The sequence below is a fragment of the Salmo salar genome, chromosome 04 (genome assembly GCF_965601325.2).
Source record: "Salmo salar chromosome 04, fSalSal1, whole genome shotgun sequence".
In the NCBI taxonomy this organism is placed as follows: Eukaryota; Metazoa; Chordata; class Actinopteri; order Salmoniformes; family Salmonidae; genus Salmo; species Salmo salar.
The window spans coordinates 76,385,789-76,404,856 of NC_138294.1; the positions used below are offsets into that span (position 1 = coordinate 76,385,789).

A 19,068-nucleotide genomic window follows, 5' to 3' on the forward strand; every position below is an offset into this window, starting at 1 on the left:
AGACTGGCACCCAGGCTAGATTAAGAGTTGTTTCATCATCAATGACCCAAACCTATCGACGATACAAGGAACATGCTTTATTGAGCTGTGCTAATAAAAGCGTGTATATATATATTGACAATAAATTTCACATGCTGTTGTGCAAATGGAATAGACAACAGGTGGAAATTATAGGCAATTAGCAAGACACCCCCAATAAAGGAGTGGTTCTGCAGGTGGGGACCACAGACCACTTCTCAGTTCCTATGCTTCCTGGCTGATGTTTTGGTCACTTTTGAATGCTGGCGGTGCTTTCACTCTAGCGGTAGCATGAGACGGAGTCTACAACCCACACAAGTGGCTCAGGTAGTGCAGCTCATCCAGGATGGCACATCAATGCGAGCTGTGGCAAGAAGGTTTGCTGTGTCTGTGAGCGTAGTGTCCAGAGCATGGAGGCGCTACCAGGAGACAGGCCAGTACATCAGGAGACGTGGAGGAGGCCGTAGGAGGGCAACAACCTAGCAGCAGGACCGCTACCTCCGCCTTTGTGCAAGGAGGAGCAGGAGAAGCACTGCCAGAGCCCTGCAAAATGACTTCCAGCAGGCCACAAATGTGCATGTCTGCTCAAACGGTCAGAAACAGACTCCATGAGGGTGGTATGAGGGCCCGACGTCCACAGGTGGGGGTTGTGCTTACAGCCCAACACCGTGCAGGACGTTTGGCATTTGCCAGAGAACACCAAGATTGGCAAATTCGCCACTGGCGCCCTGTGCTCTTCACAGATGAAAGCAGGTTCACACTGAGCACGTGACAGACGTGACAGAGTCTGGAGACGCCGTGGAGAACGTTCTGTTGCCTGCAACATCCTCCAGCATGACCGGTTTGGCGGTGGGTCAGTCATGGTGTGGGGTGGCATTTCTTTGGGGGGCCGCACAGCCCTCCATGTGCTCGACAGAGGTAGCCTGACTGCCATTAGGTATCAAGATGAGCTCCTCAGACCCCTTGTGAGACCATATGCTGGTGCGGTTGGCCCTGGGTTCCTCCTAATGCAAGACAATACTAGACCTCATGTGGCTGGAGTGTGTCAGCAGTTCTTGCAAGAGGAAGGCATTGATGCTATGGACTGGCCCGCCCGTTCCCCAGACCTTAATCCAATTGAGCACATCTGGGACATCATGTCTCGCTCCATCCACCAATGACACGTTGCACCACAGACTGTCCAGGAGTTGGCGGATGCTTTAGTCCAGGTCTGGGAGGAGATCCCTCAGGAGACCATCTGCCACCTCATCAGGAGCATGCCCAGGCATTGTAGGGAGGTCATACAGGCACGTGGAGGCCACACACACTACTGAGCCTCATTTTGACTTGTTTTAAGGACATTACATCAAAGTTGGATCAGCCTGTAGTGTGGTTTTCCACTTTAATTTTGAGTGTGACTCCAAATCCAGACCTCCATGGGTTGATAAATTGGATTTCCATTGATTATTTTTGTGTGATTTTGTTGTCAGCACATTCAACTATGTAAAGAAAAAAGTATTTAATAAGATTATTTCTTTCATTCAGATCTAGGATGTGTTGTTTAAGTGTTCCCTTTATTTTTTTGAGCAGTATATATATATATATATATATATATATATATATATATATACATTGGGGGAAAAAAGTATTTAGTCAGCCACCAATTGTGCAAGTTCTCCCACTTAAAAAGATGAGAGAGGCCTGTAATTTTCATCATAGGTACACGTCAACAATGACAGACAAAATGAGAAGAAAAAAAATCCAGAAAATCACATTGTAGGATTTTTAATACATTTATTTGCAAATTATGGTGGAAAATAAGTATTTGGTCAATAACAAAAGTTTATCTCAATACTTTGTTATATACCCTTTGTTGTCAATGACACAGGTCAAACGTTTTCTGTAAGTCTTCACAAGGTTTTCACACACTGTTGCTGGTATTTTGGCCCATTCCTCCATGCAGATCTCCTCTAGAGCAGTGATGTTTTGGGACTGTCGCTGGGCAACACGGACTTTCAACTCCCTCCAAAGATTTTCTATGGGGTTGAGATCTGGAGACTGGCTAGGCCACTTCAGGACCTTGAAATGCTTCTTACGAAGCCACTCCTTTGTTGCCCGGGCGGTGTGTTTGGGATCATTGTCATGCTGAAAGACCCAGCCACGTTTCATCTTCAATGCCCTTGCTGATGGAAGGAGGTTTTCACTCAAAATCTCACGATACATGGCCCCATTCATTCTTTCCTTTACACGGATCAGTCGTCCTCGTCCCTTTGCAGAAAAACAGCCCCAAAGCATGATGTTTCCACCCCCATGCTTCACAGTAGGTATGGTGTTCTTTGGATGCAACTCAGCATTCTTTGTCCTCCAAACACGACGAGTTGAGTTTTTACCAAAAAGTTCTATTTTGGTTTCATCTGACCATATGACATTCTCCCAATCCTCTTCTGGATCATCCAAATGCTCTCTAGCAAACTTCAGATGGGCCTGAAAATGTACTGGCTTAAGCAGGGGGACACGTCTGGCACTGCAGGATTTGAGTCCCTGGTGGCGTAGTGTGTTACTGATGGTAGGCTTCGTTACTTTGGTCCCAGCTCTCTGCAGGTCATTCACTAGGTCCCCCCGTGTGGTTCTGGGATTTTTGCTCACCGTTCTTGTGATCATTTTGACCCCACGGGGTGGGATCTTGCGTGGAGCCCCAGATCGAGGGAGATTATCAGTGGTCTTGTATGTCTTCCATTTCCTAATAATTGCTCCCACAGTTGATTTCTTCAAACCAAGCTGCTTACCTATTGCAGATTCAGTCTTCCCAGCCTGGTACAGGTCTACAATTTTGTTTCTGGTGTCCTTTGACAGCTCTTTGGTCTTGGCCATAGTGGAGTTTGGATTGTGACTGTTTGAGGTTGTGGACAGGTGTCTTTTATACTGATAACAAGTTCAAACAGGTGCCATTAATACAGGTAACGAGTGGAGGATAGAGGAGCCTCTTAAAGAAGAAGTTACAGGTCTGTGAGAGCCAGAAATCTTGCTTGTTTGTAGGTGACCAAATACTTATTTTCCACCATAATTTGCAAATAAATTCATTAAAAATCCTACAATGTGATTTTCTGGAATTTTCTTTCTCATTTTGTCTGTCATAGTTGACGTGTACCTATGATGAAAATTACAGGCCTCTCTCATCTTTTTAAGTGGGAGAACGTGCACAATTGGTGGCTGACTAAATACTTTTTCCCAGAATGTATGTATGTATGTATATATATATATATATATATATATATATATATACACACATGTATATATATATACACATATATACACACACACACACACAGTACCAGTCAAACGTTTGTACACACCTACTCATTCAAGGGTTTTTCTTTATTTTGACTATTTTCTACATTGTAGAATAATAGTGAAGACATATAAACTACGAAATAACATATGGAATCATGTAGTAACCAAAAAAGTGTTAAACAACTGAAAGTATATTTTAGATTCTTCAAATTAGCCACCGTTTGCCTTGATGACAGCTTTGCACACTCTTGACATTCTCTCAACCAGCTTCACCTGGAATGCTTTTCCAACAGTTTTGAAGGAGTTGCCACATATGCTGAGCACTTGTTGGCTGCTTTTGCATTTGACCCAATTAGTTGTGTTGTGACAAGGTAGAGGTAGTATACAGAAGACAGCTTTGCACACTCTTGGCATTCTATCAACCAGCTTCATTAGGTAGTCACCTGCAATGCATTTCAATCAACAGGTATACCTTGTTAAAAGTTAATTTGTGGAATTTCTTTCCTTAATGCATTTGAGCCAATAAGTTGTGTTGTGACAAGGTAGGGTTGGTATACAGAAGATAGCCCTGTTTGGCAAAAGACCAAGTCCATATTATGGCAAGAACAGCTGAAATAAGGAAAGAGAAACGACAGTCCATCATTACTTTAAGACATGAAGGTCAGTCAATGCGGATAATTTCAAGAACTTTGAGTGCAATCGCAAAAACCATCAAGCACTATGATGAAACTGGCTCTCAAGGAAGACCCAGAGTTACCTCTGCTGCAGAGGATAAGTTCATTAGAGTTACCAGCCTCAGGTTACACCCCAAATAAATGCTTCACAGAGTTCAAGTAACAGGCACATCTCAACATCAACTGTTCGGAGGAGACTGCGTGAATCAGGCCTTCATGGTAGATTTGCTGTAAAGAAACCACTACTAAAGGACACCAATAATAGGAAGAGACTTGCTTGGGCCAAGAAACATGAGCATGACATTAGATCGGTGGAAATCTGTCCTTTGGTCTGATGAGTCCAAATTTGAGATATTTGGTTCCAACCGCCATGTCTTTGTAAGATGCAAAGTAGGTGAATGGATGATCTCCGCATGTGTGGTTCCCGCCGTGAAGCATGGAGGAGGAGGTGTGATGGTGTTTTGCTGGTGACACTGTCAGTGATTTATTTAGAATTCAAGGCACACTTAACCAGCATGGCTACCACAGCATTCTGCAGCGATATCCCTTCTGGTTTGCGCAATGGGGGACTATAATTTGTTTTTCAACAGAACAATAACCCAAAACACTCCTCCAGGCTGTGTAAGGGCAATTTTACCAAGAAGGAGAGTGATGGAGTGCTGCATCAGATGACCTGGCCTCCACAATCACCCGACCTCAACCCAATTGAGATGGTTTTGGATGAGTTGGACCGCAGAGTGAAGGAAAAGCAGCCAACAAGTGCTCAGCATATGTGGGAACTCCTTGAAGACGGTTGGAAAAACATTCCTCATGAAGCTGGTTGAGAGAATGCCAAGAGTGTGTAAAGCTGTCAAGGAAAAGGGTGTCTACTTTGAATAATGTAACGCTTTTTTGGTCACTACATGATTCCATATGTGTTATTTCATAGTTTGGATGTCTTCACTACTATTCTACAATGTAGAAAATAGCAAAAATTATGAAAAACCCTTGAATTAATAGGAGCGTCCAAACTTTTGACTGGTACTGTATATACAAACAAAAGTATGTGGACACCCCTTCAAATGAGTGGATTTGGCTATTTCAGCCACACATTTTGCTGACAGGTGTATAAAATCGAGCACACAGCCATGCATTCTCCATAGAAAAACATTGTAGAGCTCAGTGACTATCAACATAGCACCGTTATAGAATGCCACCTTTCGAACATGTCAGTTTGCTCAAATTTCTGCCCTGCTAGAGCTGCCCCAGTCAACAATAAATGCTGTTATTGTGAAGTGGAAACGTCTAGGAGCAACAACGGCTCAGCCGCAAAGTGGTAGGCCACACAAGTTCATAGAACGGGACTGCCGAGTGCTGAAGTGCGTAGCACGTAAAAATAGTCTGTCCTCGGTTCCAAACTGCCTCTGGAAGCAGTCAGCACAAGAACTGTTCGTCGGGAGCATCATGAAATGGGTTTCCATGGTAGAACAGCCGCACACAAGCCACTGTCAAGCGTCGGCTGGAGTGGTGTAAAGCTCGCCGCCATTGGGCTCTGGAGCAGTGGAAAAGCGTTCTCTGAAGTGATGAATCACGCTTCACCATCTGGCAGTCTGACGGACAAATCTGGGTTTGGAGGATGCCAGGAGAACACTACCGGCCCCAATGCATAGTGCCAACTGTAAAGTTGGGTGGAGGAGGAATAATGGTCTGGGGCTGTTTTTCATGGTTTGGGCTAGGCCCATTAGTTCCATTGAAGGGAAATCTTAACACTACAGCAAATAGATATTATTTTTTATCCATGAAAGGCAGGTGACACGGTCAAATACTGCAAACTTAGGTGACTGAAGAGTCACTGAGGTACCTCATGTTGCATTATTGTCTTTTTAATTCATTTTAGCTTATATTTCCAGGCCTAAATTTACTAAGTGCTGTGCGTAATCTCGCTAAACACCTTAGAGTAACATAGAATTATCAGCCTGTCACGACTTCCGCCGAAGTCGGTCCCTCTCCTTGTTCGGGCGGCATTTAGCGGTCGACGTCACCGGCCTTCTAGCCATCGCCGATCCACTTTTCATTTTCCATTTGTTTTGTTTTTGTCTTACACACCTGGTTTCAATCCCCCAATTACTTGTTCATTATTTAACCCTCTGTTCCCCATGTTTGTTTGTGAGTGATTGTTTATTGTATTGCGGTCCGTATTTGTGGCCTTGGTATTATTGATGTGTATTGTATTATTTATTGAGTAAAATTGCGACATTACTCATATCTGCTGTCCAGCGCCTGACTCTTCTACATCAGCTACACACAGACACATTAAACAGCCATGTCAATGCATTGATTTGAAGGGTAAAAAGGCCTTTTGGCCCTACTTTTAATCAGGCTAATTATCTCCATTACATTAACAGCTTTTAACCTAAGTAGGTTGATCCTCATAAAACAGATGTCTAGTGTACATCTAGTGACTGCATATAACAAAGATGAGTTGCGACTGTTTCGTCAGTCTTTGAAAATGCAAGATTCTAGAAGAAAATTCTGTATATCTAAAGAGTGGGGGCGGTTTCACATGCTTTATCAAACATCTCATCTCCTTCAGAGGAATGTAAGTTCTCTCTTGTAGCAGTGGGTGGGCTGCTGTGAAAATTCTGCGCTGTGGTGGAAAATCAAGTGTTATCTCTCTTTCTCTCTCTCTGTTAAATTACCTCTCCTTCTTCAGTAACTCCTGGCTAATGACGACCAGCTGTCCCGATGCATCATGGGACTTCTTGGTCACGGACTCAAGGTCGGCCTCCAGGCGCATCTTCTCCTTGACCAGGGTGTCAGCCTTCTTCTCACCTGAGCGAACTTTGCCCTCCAAGGCTGGTGGACCAAGACAGGTTGGAGAAGGATTTAGAGTTAAATGTTAAGTTTGAACCAAACAGTGCTGCAGTGTCGGAGCTTTGGATATGTATATTCAGTTGCCAGTCAGTGACAATTTTTATACAAGTTTCATAATTCAGGGATTACATTTTTTTCCATGCAATATGTTTGAGTGAACATTCAATCTCAGGCAACCAAATACTTACTGTACATGTAGTTGACAAATACGACACATTCACTCTTTATCAAGACATTCATAGAGTGCAAAATATCATAAATAGAAAAGAGATTACATACGCACAGAGCAGGTGCTGTATATCAAACAATGTTAAAGGGATACTTTGGGATGAACTTGCAGATAACATTTTCATGTCTCTGTGTCCAGTATGAAGGAAGTTGGAGGTAGTTTCGCGAGCCAATGCTAACTAGCGTTAGCACAATTACTGGAAGTCTGAGTATCTTGTGCATTGCCAAAATCCCACGGTATTCCTTTAACTAAAACTGCATTCAATGCTCCCATGGGAATTTATTTGACAACGTTTGGACCACTCAAATCTTCATCAGTTGTAGCAGCATAATTTACCAGTTATCTGTGATTTGAGGGCATCAAACTGTGACGTGAGAGTGGAGAACTCTTTTTCTCTTTTGGTCAGGTTCTCCATAGTTTCTGAAAGAAACGTGAAACCACCGTTGGTCAAAAACCTTGGAATCTAACTATGCAATGTCCTCAAAGTACAATCAAAAGCCTACAGAGGTCTGACATTTGAAATACTTTACTATAACACGTTTGTTTTAAGGGTCTTTAAAACCATTCTAATTTACATAAAAATATGTGTACAGTAACAACACAACTTAATTAACTAGGTTAACATTTACGATACCTTCAACATTCTGTTTTAGCTTAATCTTCTCCTCTGAGATGTCATTATTTTCTATAACCTGAGTGGGAGACAGAATGGAGAGTTAAAAAGCAAATCCATGACAACTCCGTGCTTCATTTGTTTATTGAGGGCAAAGATGTGGAAACACACAAGGAAGTAGAAATGCATGGATATCATGTGGAAGTGATATTATTTACTAGTGTAAAGAGTGTTTCTAGAAAGTGCTCTCTAATACTGACTGTGAAAAGTGCTCTCTAATACTGACTGTGAAAAGTAGCTAGCATTAGATCACATGAATAGGGGCTTTAGTTCCACTCTAAACGCAACCTTAGTTAATTTTATAGTTGAGTCAAAGGACTCTAATCTCATATGGACCACAGCATAGCATCTACAACTAATGCTACCACAGCTATTCCCTGGAGGACTCACGTTGGCATCTTGTGGCATGTGGTGGTCATCCTGCACCGCCTGCAGTCGGTTCTCAGTCACCCTCAGCTTTTCCTCCAGGCTGTGGAGCTCGGCCCTACTCTGGGCCTCAGCTTTCTGCAGGGCCTCATAGTCCACCATCTTCTTCTCAGCCAGCTCAAGGCGCTCCCGGAGCTCATCCTGGGCCCCGTCCTTCTCTCCCTGCAGCCTCTCCACCTCGCCTACCCGCAGCTGGGCCTTCTGGAGCTCCTCCCGGGCATCTCTCAGCTCCAGGGTCAGCTGGTTGCTCCTGGCTTCCGTCTGGGCCTGGTTCTTCCCATTCTGGCTGCTCTCGCCCAGCTGATCCTTGGCGTCCTGCAGGCGGGAGCGCAGATCCTCACGCTCCTTGGCCAGCACAGCCGCCTCAATCTCGTGCCTGGCCTTGAGGTTCTCCAGCTCCAACTGGTGCTCCATGCGCAGACTTTCCAGGGTGGTCCTCAGCTCCTGAGGGTCCTGCTCTTGGCCCTCAGCCGAGCTGTTCTGGCTGGATAGCGAGGTCTTCAGGTCCTCCAAAGAGCGCTGGTGGTCGTTGACCAGGGTGTCCAGCCTGACCTTGAGGAGAGGAGGGGATACACGATTATTAATACTAAAAGACACACCCATGCACACACACAGAGTAAAAGAGAGAAAAGGAGAGTGAGAGAGGCCAAATTGTTGGTGTGAGGAAGATTTTAATATAAAAATAAAAGAGAACAGTGCCTCTCACCTTCCAGTTGTCCATCATCTCCATATTCTCTGTAGTGGCCTGCTGGACTCTCTGCTTCAAATCGATGATCTCCTGGCTCTGTTTGTCCACCGTGGCTTTTAGTCTGTTTGTCTCCTCCTGGCCCGCCGCCACTGCCGCCTCGTACTTCTCCCTCAGCTGGCTGCTCTCCTTGTGGTGTTCCCGACCCGCTGTCAAAAGCTGCTCCCGGAGCAGGAAGGTCTCCGACTGGGCCACCAGCCCCTGGATGGTGTACCCGTCCTCGGCCGTGTTGGGGTGAGAGTCTGGGTCCCTGAGCTGGACCTGGAGCTCCTCGATCTCGGCCTGCCGCAGGGCCAGCTCCTCCTCCAGCTGCATTACGTGGCTCTTCTCCTCAACTGTGCTTTGCTGTGGAGGGAGAGAGAGAGAGAGCACTTCATTGCCGTAACGTGGTTTGTCATTAACGAAACCGACAGGGGTGTCTTTCCCGTAGCGTGGTGATGTCATTCCAGGATGACATCATTCAAGCATAAATCGTTTCGATAAAATGCTTGACTAGAGCATGCATGCCAAAGGAAAAGAGGCATATTGAGAATCATATGAGCGTACAAGCTGGGCCTGTAGAATACAGATGAAATTCCTTGGTTTGAGGAAATCCTTTGTTCGCAGATGTAAAAAAACAAGTAGAGCTTTTAAATCAGCAAGTGCAGTGCAACATATGAGATGAAGTTTGTAAGGAAAATGAAAGGGAAAGCAAGCCATTCTCTGCAGGTGTCTCACTCTAGAAGCCAGGCAGAAGCACAAAGCCCATAGCAAACCCCAGACATAACACTACACATAGATAGGCAATCACTAGGAGCACACATAGTAATTAAAGTGTGACATTTACAAACATCCAATTAAAATGACTGAACTCCATGTTTGACCAAGCAGACCTGATGGCAAGCAATGCATAGTATGTTAATGTGGCCATTGAGAGAAACGCAACTCTACAGTTGATCGGTTTCTAGGAAAACGAGTTAACAGAAAGTTCCCTAATAGCATTCAGACAATAATTAAGTCCAAGAAAAATGCAAGATTGACTGTGTAAGATCCACGTGGTCAACAATAGACAATTGAGAATCAAACAGTTTAGATAGCTTAGCAGATAAGCAGAGCCGAACGAAACGACGAGTCCATTTTGTTTCACCTTGGTTCTTTTATCCAACCTCAAGGGTGCCGCATCAAGTCTGCGCCTTCCCTGTAGGTATAAGCAGTATTTGTAGCTCTATATAACATTCACGACCCAACTGTGCTGTCTTAGCCTTGTGTCTCACCACAAAACGATTGTATAGTTATACACTCAGTGGCCAGTTTATTAGGTACACCCATTTATACTGAACAAAAATATAAACGCAACATGTAAAGTGTTGATCCCATGTTTCAAGAGCTGAGCCTCCAGCGGGGGTTCCCAGTCCGGAGCTTCCGGCGACAATCCAGGGTCCGGAGCCTCCAGCGACGATCCACGGTCCGGTTCCACGAAAGTGGGGGGAGCCCCAAGCGGAGAGGGATCGGCGTCCCGCACCAGAGATGCCCACCCGGACCCTCCTCTATGGGTTCAGGTTTGCGGCCGGAGTCCGCACCTTGGGGGGGGGGGGGGTGTACTGTCACGCCCTGACCTTCGAGATCTTATTTATTCTCTATGTTTGGTTAGGTCAGGGTGTGACTCGGGTGGGAATATCTATGTTTTCTATTTCTTTGTTTTTGAGCGAGTGTGGTTCCCAATCAGAGGCAGCTGTCTATCGTTGTCTCTGATTGGGAATCATACTTAGGCAGCCTGTTTTCCACCTGAGTTTTGTGGGAGGTTATTTTCTGTTTAGCTTATGTGCCTGACGGAACTGTGCGTTTTCGTTTTTCCCTTTTGTTATTTTGTTTGACTGTTTCATGAAAATAAATAATCGTGTTCACTTACCACGCTACGGTCCACTTCTTCAACTACAAACGACGAGAGTTACAGTTTTGTCACACAACACAATGCCACAGATGTCTCAAGTTTTACAGGAGGATGTAATTGGCATTCTGACTGCAGGAATATCCACCAGAGCTGTTGCCAGAGAATTGAATGTTAATTTCTTTACCATAAGCCACCTCCGTCATTTTAGAGAATTTGTCAGTAAATCAATTTTGGCAGGCCTCATAACCGCAGACCATGTGTAACCACGCAAGCCCAGTACCTCCACATTCGGCTTCTTCATCTGCAGGATCATCTGAGACGAGCCACCCGGACAGCTGATGAAACACAGGAGTATTTCTGTCTGTAATAAATCCCTTTTGGGAAAAACTAATTCTGATTGGCTGGCCTGGCTCCCCAGTGGGTGGGTCTAAGCCCTCCCAGGCCCACCCATAGCTGCACCCCTGCCCAGTAATGTGAAATCCATAGATTAGGGCCTAATAAATGTATTTAAATTTACTGATTTCCTTAAATTAAATAGTTGAAGTTGTTGCATGTTGCATTTATATTTTTGTTCAGTATAGTACTGGGTCGGACCCTTTGCCTCCAGAACAGCCAGAATCCTTTGGGGCATGGAAACGTTGCTCAATTGGTATCTAGGGACCTTACGTGTGCCAGGAAAACATTCCCCACACCATTGCACCACTGCCACCAGTCTGTACTGTTGAAATCAGGCATGATGGGGCCATGGACTGCTGCTTACGCAAAATTCTGACTCTGCCATCAGCATGACGAACCGGGATTCGTCGGACCAGGCAGTGTTTTTCCACTCCTCAATTGTCCAGTGTTGGTGATCACGTGCCCACTGGAGCCACTTCTTTTTATTTTAGGCTGATAGGAGTGGAACCCGGTGTGGTCGTCTGCTGCAATAGCCCATTCGTGACAAGGATCAACAAGTTGTGCATTCCGAGATGCCACTCTACACACCGCTGTTGTACTCTGACGTTATTTGCCTGTTTGTGGCTCACCTGTTAGTTTACATGATTCTTGCCATTCTCCTTCGACCTTTCATCAACAAGCTGTTTTCACCCACAGGAGTGTCGTTGACTGGATGTTTTTTTGTTTGTTGCACCATTCTCGGTAAACCCTAGACAGTGTTGTGCGTTTTTAAGGCCGGACGTTTCTGAGATGTTGGAACCGGCGTGCCTGGCATCGACGATCATACCACGCCCAAAGTCGCTTAGGTCACTCCTTTTGCCCATTCTAACATTCAACGAACAGTAACTGAATGCCTCAATGCCTGTCTGCTTGATTTATATAGCAAGCCACGGCCATGTGACTCACTGTAGGAGCGAACCATTTTCATGAACAGGGTAGTGTACCTAATAAACTGGCCCCTGTGTATATATTACTATATAACTGTATAAGACAACATTTTGGTCCTCAGCAGAACTTCAATGGAAGTGTGACATTTGTGCTAATTCTAACACAAAATTATGACCTCAACAGTGGAAACAAAGCTGACTACAGCTGACAACCGCTCCAGCAGTGCACCCTGAGAAATCTAACAAGATTTTGCGAGTGAGCAGCAAAAGGAATGAGGAAAAAGTGATCGCTGCAGATGAGAGTTGAAAACTCGAGACTACATCCAGGGCCGAGTGAGTGGTCTCCAACACTCTGACACTACAGCTAATGGGAAACCGAGTAGGAGTGGGGCTGAGAGCCAAGCGAGATTAGATAGAGGCTGTGTCTCAGGCACCCTATTTCCTTATAGAGTGCACTGCTTTTGAACAGGGCTCATATGGCTCTGGTCAAAAGTAGTGCACAATAGGAAATAGGGTGCCATTTGAGACGCAGCCAGAGAGAGATGGAGTGGTTTTCCCATTACGATGACTCACACTTTGATAGCAGAAAAATGTGAACATAATTTGTGCAATAGAGACCATGAGGACAATTCAATTAGGGGGATTTACCAGAGTTGACTAATACAGATCTAGTATTCCACAATTTATATATATGTAGCAACATTGTTGTTTTCTCAATTCTTATACCAGAATGTACATTCATTCATTCATTCATTCATTCATTCATTCATTCATTCATTCATCAATTAAATAATCGATTCAGGTAACACTTATGCAATTTGTTTCTCGCAACATGAAACCTAATGTCATGTTCTAGGCATCTGTACAGAGCATCCTTGATACATAAATCAGGGCAATGGCACCACATTCTGATTGTAGTCTATGCCGTTTGATGACGTAACAGACATAGTATTTTCTGTATGAGTGACTGAGTTTGGGGACCTTTGGAGACAGGTGCTGGACAGGAATGACAAGGACTTGTGTTCAAGTCCCACTGCAACCAAAACAAAAGATACAATGGAAAAGCGCAAAGTAAAATGGATACAGGCAGGAGCTCTAGGCTGGGCTAGCTTTTCCATTTACCCGCTTCACCTCTAATTCTTTCTGAAGCTTTTCTGCTCTCGACTTTTCGAGGAACAGATTCTGCTCAAGCTGCCGAATACGGGCATGCTCCAATTTCGTCTGAGTCTACAGAGAGGGAGAGAGAAAGGAGAGACAGGAGGTGGAAAAAAAGACATAGAAGGACAGAAACCTGTACAGGTTGAAGAGACGTGTGAAATACACATCACATGGGATTCTCTGTAACAGCAGTCAACAGATTGAAGGATGAGACATTTTACAGACAGAAACACTGAAAATGTGAAATGTCCCTCTGTCTGTCTTTGCTCACTTACTGTTTGACTCGCTAAATGTTTGGCACAGCCTTTTGGTCACTCTAGCATAACTGTGTTGTTATTAGCCTACTACTCTTTAATTAATAGCTTTCACATTGCACTATAGGAAGAGACAAATTTGATCACTTTTGCTAAAGTAATCTTATAAACACACATTCTCATCCCTTCAAAACACGTTTATCAAACTGTTTATCTAAGCTTTTTACCAAACGGTAGACAAATACCTCAAGGTCTCCTTTGGTGATGGACTCCTCCTCCACTCTGAACTGAAGGTCTTCCACTTTCCTGTAATAACACATTGGCCACTAGGTGTCAGGGAAGTGCCACAGAAGAGCATCACAACCCGACAAAGGCTTTCATTCAAAGCAATTTACAGTAGTGACTGCATACAATTTTGGCATTCATATTTGAGTCCTGTGGAAATTAAATCCAACGACCTTGGCTTTGCTAGCGCCACTCTTACCAACTGTGCCACAGGAACACACCTGGGTCAAATATATATGGTCAGTGATTGAAGTGGAACAAAATAGGGTGACACCATTTTGGGTGACAGTACTCATATTAGAGCGAATGTTCTTTAAAAGGTGCCGATACTCCAGCAGTAGAACATTTGAGTCGGATTCAGTACTCTGTACAGGAAAGCATTGGCCCACTTAAAAAACTGCATACAGTATGTAAATTCAATCTCTTGAAGTACACTTGATTGAGGATGACCAGTGCAATGGAACCAATGGAATAGTCCCAAAAGTGCAAAATCCTCCCACCTTGAAAACTGGACAGGCTAAATCAAGCTCACTTCAAGTATGTGAAAGTGTTTGACATACGTATTTGGCCCAGGTCTGATCACAGCACAGACAACCATGGATGCCTCTCAAATGGCTCCCTATATACCTTATTCACAGCTGAACGTTCCATAGACAGCTAGTGCTGCTAGTAGGTTGGGAGATTATACCGTTTATGATTTTCAATACTGTTTTTTGTTTGGGGGGGGGGGGGGGGCACATGCTACGCCACAGCTTATAACTATACTGAACAAAAATATAAAGGCAACATGCAACAATTTCAAAGATTTTACTGAGTTAAGGTTCATATGAAGAAATCAGTCAATTGAAATAAATTCATTAGGCCCTAATCTATGGATTTCACATGACTGGGAGTACAGATATGCATCTGTTGGTCACAGATACCTTTAAAAAAATGGGCCTCACAATGGGCCTCAGGATCTCATCACTGTATTTCTGTCCATTCAAATTGCCATCAATAAAATGCAATTGTGTTCATTGTCTGTAGCTTATGTCTGCCCATACCATAACCCCACCACCACCACAGGGAACTCTGTTCACAATGTTGACATCAGCAAACCGCTCACCCACATGATGCCATGCACGTGGTTTGCAGTTGGGAGGCCAGTTGGACGTACTGCCAAATTCGCCAAATTCTCTAAAAACGACGTTGGAGGCGGCTTATGGTAGAGAAATGAACAATACATTCTCTGGCAATAGCTCTGGTGGACATTCCTGCAGTCAGTATGCCAATTGCACGCTCCCTCAAAACTTGAGACATTGTGGCATTGTGCTGTGTGACAAAACTGCACATTTTAGAGTGGCCTTTTATAGTCCCCAGCACAAGGGGCACTGTGTAATGATCATGCTATTTAATCAGCTTCTTGATATGCCACACCTGTCAGGTGGATGGATTATCTTGGCAAAAGAGAAATGCTCACTAGCAGGGATGTAAACAAATTTGTGCACATCATTTTAGAGAAATAAGCTTTTTGTGTATATGGAACATTTCTGGGATCTTTTATTTCAGCTCATAAAACATGGGAGCAACACTTTACATGTTGCGTTTATATTTTTGTTCAGTGTATAAGAAATCTAAGATACTATGCATTTGGTTTGCTAACTTGCTAGCTAAGTGGCTAGATGTCAAGATCAAGCTTCTTGGTTACAGCAAAGACATTCAATCCCCTCCTGGAGCAAGATCCCTGTTGACTAAACAGTTTTGTGCACATTCGGTAATACCGTTTACCGCGGTATGGTACAGAAACGGTATGAACATCTGGATACCGCCTAACCCTAGCGGCTAGCTAATAAACGGTTGTGTCTTTCAAAAACAGGGCATATGACAATGACAATGAGCTAGAAATGTTCTTCTTAGTACCCCAAATGGATTCTGTTTTAGAGTGTAGGTATTAATCTGTTTCTCTGAAACTGGAAACACTTACCTCCCTCACTAGCTTTAAGCACCAGCTGTCAGAGCAGATCACTGCACCTGTACATAGCCTATCTATAATTTAGCCCAAACAACTACCCCTTCCCCTACTGTATTTATTTATTTTATTTTGCTCCTTTGCACCCTATTATCTCTATTTCTACTTTGCACTTTATTCTACTACAAATCTACCATTCCAGTGTTTTACTTGCTATATTGTATTTACTTTGCCACCATGGACTTTTTTGCCTTTACCTCCCTTATCTCACCTAATTTGCTCACATTGTACATAGACTTATTTTTCTACTGTATTATTGACTGTATATTTGTTTCACCCCATGTGTAACTCTGTGTTGTTGTATGTTGTCGAACTGCTTTGCTTTATCTTGGCCAGGTCGCAATTGTAAATGAGAACTTGTTCTCAACTTGCCTACCTGGTTAAATAAAGGTGAAATAAATAAAATACAAATCTACAGGTCACAGGAAGGTTTTTGCATTGGTTTCAATGACCAAGATGTGAATAAGGTCTAAGGCAATAATAATATCCTGTTGTCATATTTTTATTTTATGACAACAGGATATTGAATAGGAATACCTATATTAAAATAGGATATTAAATTGCTCTGTGAAATGTAGTATTTATATATTTATGTGCCACATCTTGTTCACAAATGATTGCCCTAACAAGGACAAACCAGCCAGATTACTCCATAGAAATCCCCAACATTGTACCTTTTCTCTTCTTCAAGCTGATTGGCTAGCTCTACTTTGTCCTTCTGAGTGCTGGCCAACAGAGTTTTGACTTGATGGAGGTTGCTCTCCGTCTCTGTGACATACTGTAATCAGAGAAAAAACAATATCAGTGATGAAGTGTACCATGCTATCACCAAGAGTGATTTGACAAGTGCTCAGTAAGTAGACAAACACTTACCCCTACTAATTTAGGCCTGGTTCACATGTGCAGTGACAATAGTAACAGAAACATTGATTAAATTAATCATGTTTTCATTGTCAAATTGAGTAGACTTCTTTGTCAAGTCTGTAGATTATACAATAAGGGTCGGTTTCCGGGACAAGTTTAGTCCTTGACCAAAAAAGCCCTTTCAATGGAGAATTACTTGACGCAAATCCCCGGACGAACCAGAGCACATTAGAGATGCTTTCTTGACAGGTAAGTAGCGCTATGAGTCTGGTAAGCAACACTAAGTACAGTAAAGGCTAAGTGTGTGTGTGTGCGCATCATTCAGTTCCAAGGATTTACAGCACACACTACTACAATACCATTCTTTCATTGGAACATCACCATTGAGAATGCTTTTTAGTCCTGGACAATGCTTAATGTACAGTACAGATTCATACTGTGTGTCTGACTGATATGTGAAAAATCTGTCTTTGGCCTTGAGCGAGGCACTTAACCCTAATTGCTGCTGTAAGTCATTCTGGATTTAAATTTAAATATGCACTCTTATTGCAGTCAAGAGCCCAGCCATTGACTCATCAATATGGGCAGACTAATGGCAGACTAATTTAGGACAATTCCCTGGCTGAGCCACAGAGTGGGTGATAGCATGCAGTGACAGTTACAGCATGCATCTGAAATGGTACCCTATTCCCTTTGTAGTGCACTATGTAGGGGAAATGATGCCATTTCAAATACCCCAGTCACTGCACACAACATACTCGCACCCATAGGGCTCTGGTGTAACGTAATGCACCATATGGGGCCTTTTGGAAGCAGCCACACTGTCATCACTGTACCATCGTTATCACACATTCTGAACAAAACAAAACAAAAACAATCTTTGTCAGGCCAACCTACATTACATAACAACATGCTGGTCCCAGATCTCTTTGTGGTGTGCTGCCAATTCCTATGGCCAATGTGCAATAGCAGGTCAAACAGATCTGGAATCAGACTCAACATGCAGTGGGCCCTGGGAAGAGTAGCTGTTGTTGCTAATGTAACATCTAATGGGGATCTGAATAAACCAATAGACCAAATACTTTCCTTGTAAGGCAAAACAACATTCTTCCAGCGCTCTGTTTCACACAGTCATCACAGTTTTAATGTTTTCGTGAATCACGTACAATAAAGGTTTGTGTGGCATGCTATTTAATGCTTTGCCATTGCCACTGTCTTGCTATGGTCTTTCTAGGGAAAAATATGAAATTCTCTAAACATTCTAGTGAAATAAACGCTAGTTTATTTCCTAGCCGTGTGCCTTTGACACAGCATGATGGGAGACATAAACTTTGGTATGGCTAGCCCAAGGCCAAGATCTTCTCTGTTTCTGCTATAAACACTGTCACCTGATTGGTTGAGAGCACTGGACTTGCTTCCCTTGGCCACATTCGTTTTGCATTAGTGAAATCTCCAACCACCTAGGGCAATGCAAAACGAGTGTGCACCTTGTCTAGCAAAGAGACATCATGGAAGATAACATTCCACTTTGAATTGCTTCATGAATTTGAGGCTCGGGCTTGTTTATGAACGATGCAGATCTCCAGGCGAACCATTATTCACAGGCTAGTACCTCTATGAGTCTAGTAAACAAGGCTAAGTACAGTATAGACTAAGTAAATGTGTATATGTGTGTGTGGTGTGTTTTGATTTATTTGCTTGCATGAGTGTGAACATGTTTGTATGTGTGTGTACTGTACATGTGTACATGTGCATGCAGACATTCGTGTGTCAGTCAGTTCCAGGGATGTACAGCATTACACACCTGCTCCACTACACCCAACTATTTTCAGTCCAAATAAATCCAAAACAGACTGGCACTCAGGCTACTGCCTACCTGCAGGTGCTGGGCCTTGAGGGCGTTGAGCTCCTTCTCTACCTCACAGATGTGGCTGGTGGCCTTGGCCACCTCGGCCCGCTCCAGGTCCCGCTCGGCCAGCAGCTGCTCGATGTGCTGCTGTTTCTCCTTCAGGGCCTCCTGCAGCGCAGTGGTGCCAGAGATCTTGCGGGCATAGCGCGACGACGTCTCCGTGAGCTATGGAGGGGGAGAATAATGGAGTGAGAGAAGGAAGAAGTGAGGAAAGAAGGTAGAGGAAGGGAGGCAGAGAAGGAGATGGGATTAGAGGAAATGTGTCTTGCAGCGGTACACATGAACAAATAGATACATACTCAGTTTAAAAATACAAGGAAAAGGAGTGCTGGCATTACCAAATCACATAAGTTATTTTTATTCTGCATGGATCAGGGATTTCATGATATGGTTAGATTATTATTTCATTCAGGTTGAGGGCTTTCATTTAGTCTTGGAGCATTAGAAAAACTAATTAGGAGAAAACTAAACATAAATACAGGTCTGGACCATGGGTGGGCAACATATGAC

General features: G+C 43.7%; 1 protein-coding gene across 5 annotated transcripts in view; it reads right to left on the reverse strand.

The window, feature by feature from the left end:
• Window positions 1–19,068, reverse strand: part of clip2 (CAP-GLY domain containing linker protein 2) — an 84,423-nt gene that overhangs the window by 8,071 nt on the left and 57,284 nt on the right. Inside the window, exons 6-15 of one of the 5 annotated variants that reach the window (XM_014197855.3) lie at window positions 18,526–18,723; window positions 16,460–16,563; window positions 13,738–13,798; window positions 13,212–13,307; window positions 10,015–10,065; window positions 8,850–9,233; window positions 8,108–8,695; window positions 7,679–7,736; window positions 7,381–7,464; window positions 6,641–6,797 (exon numbers count right to left, since the gene is read on the reverse strand). In XM_014197855.3, the coding sequence (XP_014053330.2) occupies window positions 6,641–6,797; window positions 7,381–7,464; window positions 7,679–7,736; window positions 8,108–8,695; window positions 8,850–9,233; window positions 10,015–10,065; window positions 13,212–13,307; window positions 13,738–13,798; window positions 16,460–16,563; window positions 18,526–18,723 (1,781 nt within the window). Of the gene's footprint in view, window positions 1–6,640; window positions 6,798–7,380; window positions 7,465–7,678; window positions 7,737–8,107; window positions 8,696–8,849; window positions 9,234–10,014; window positions 10,066–13,202; window positions 13,308–13,737; window positions 13,799–16,459; window positions 16,564–18,525; window positions 18,724–19,068 lie in introns of all 5 variants that reach the window. The other 4 variants (XM_014197857.3, XM_014197856.3, XM_014197858.3 and 1 more) reach the window with 4 other exon arrangements.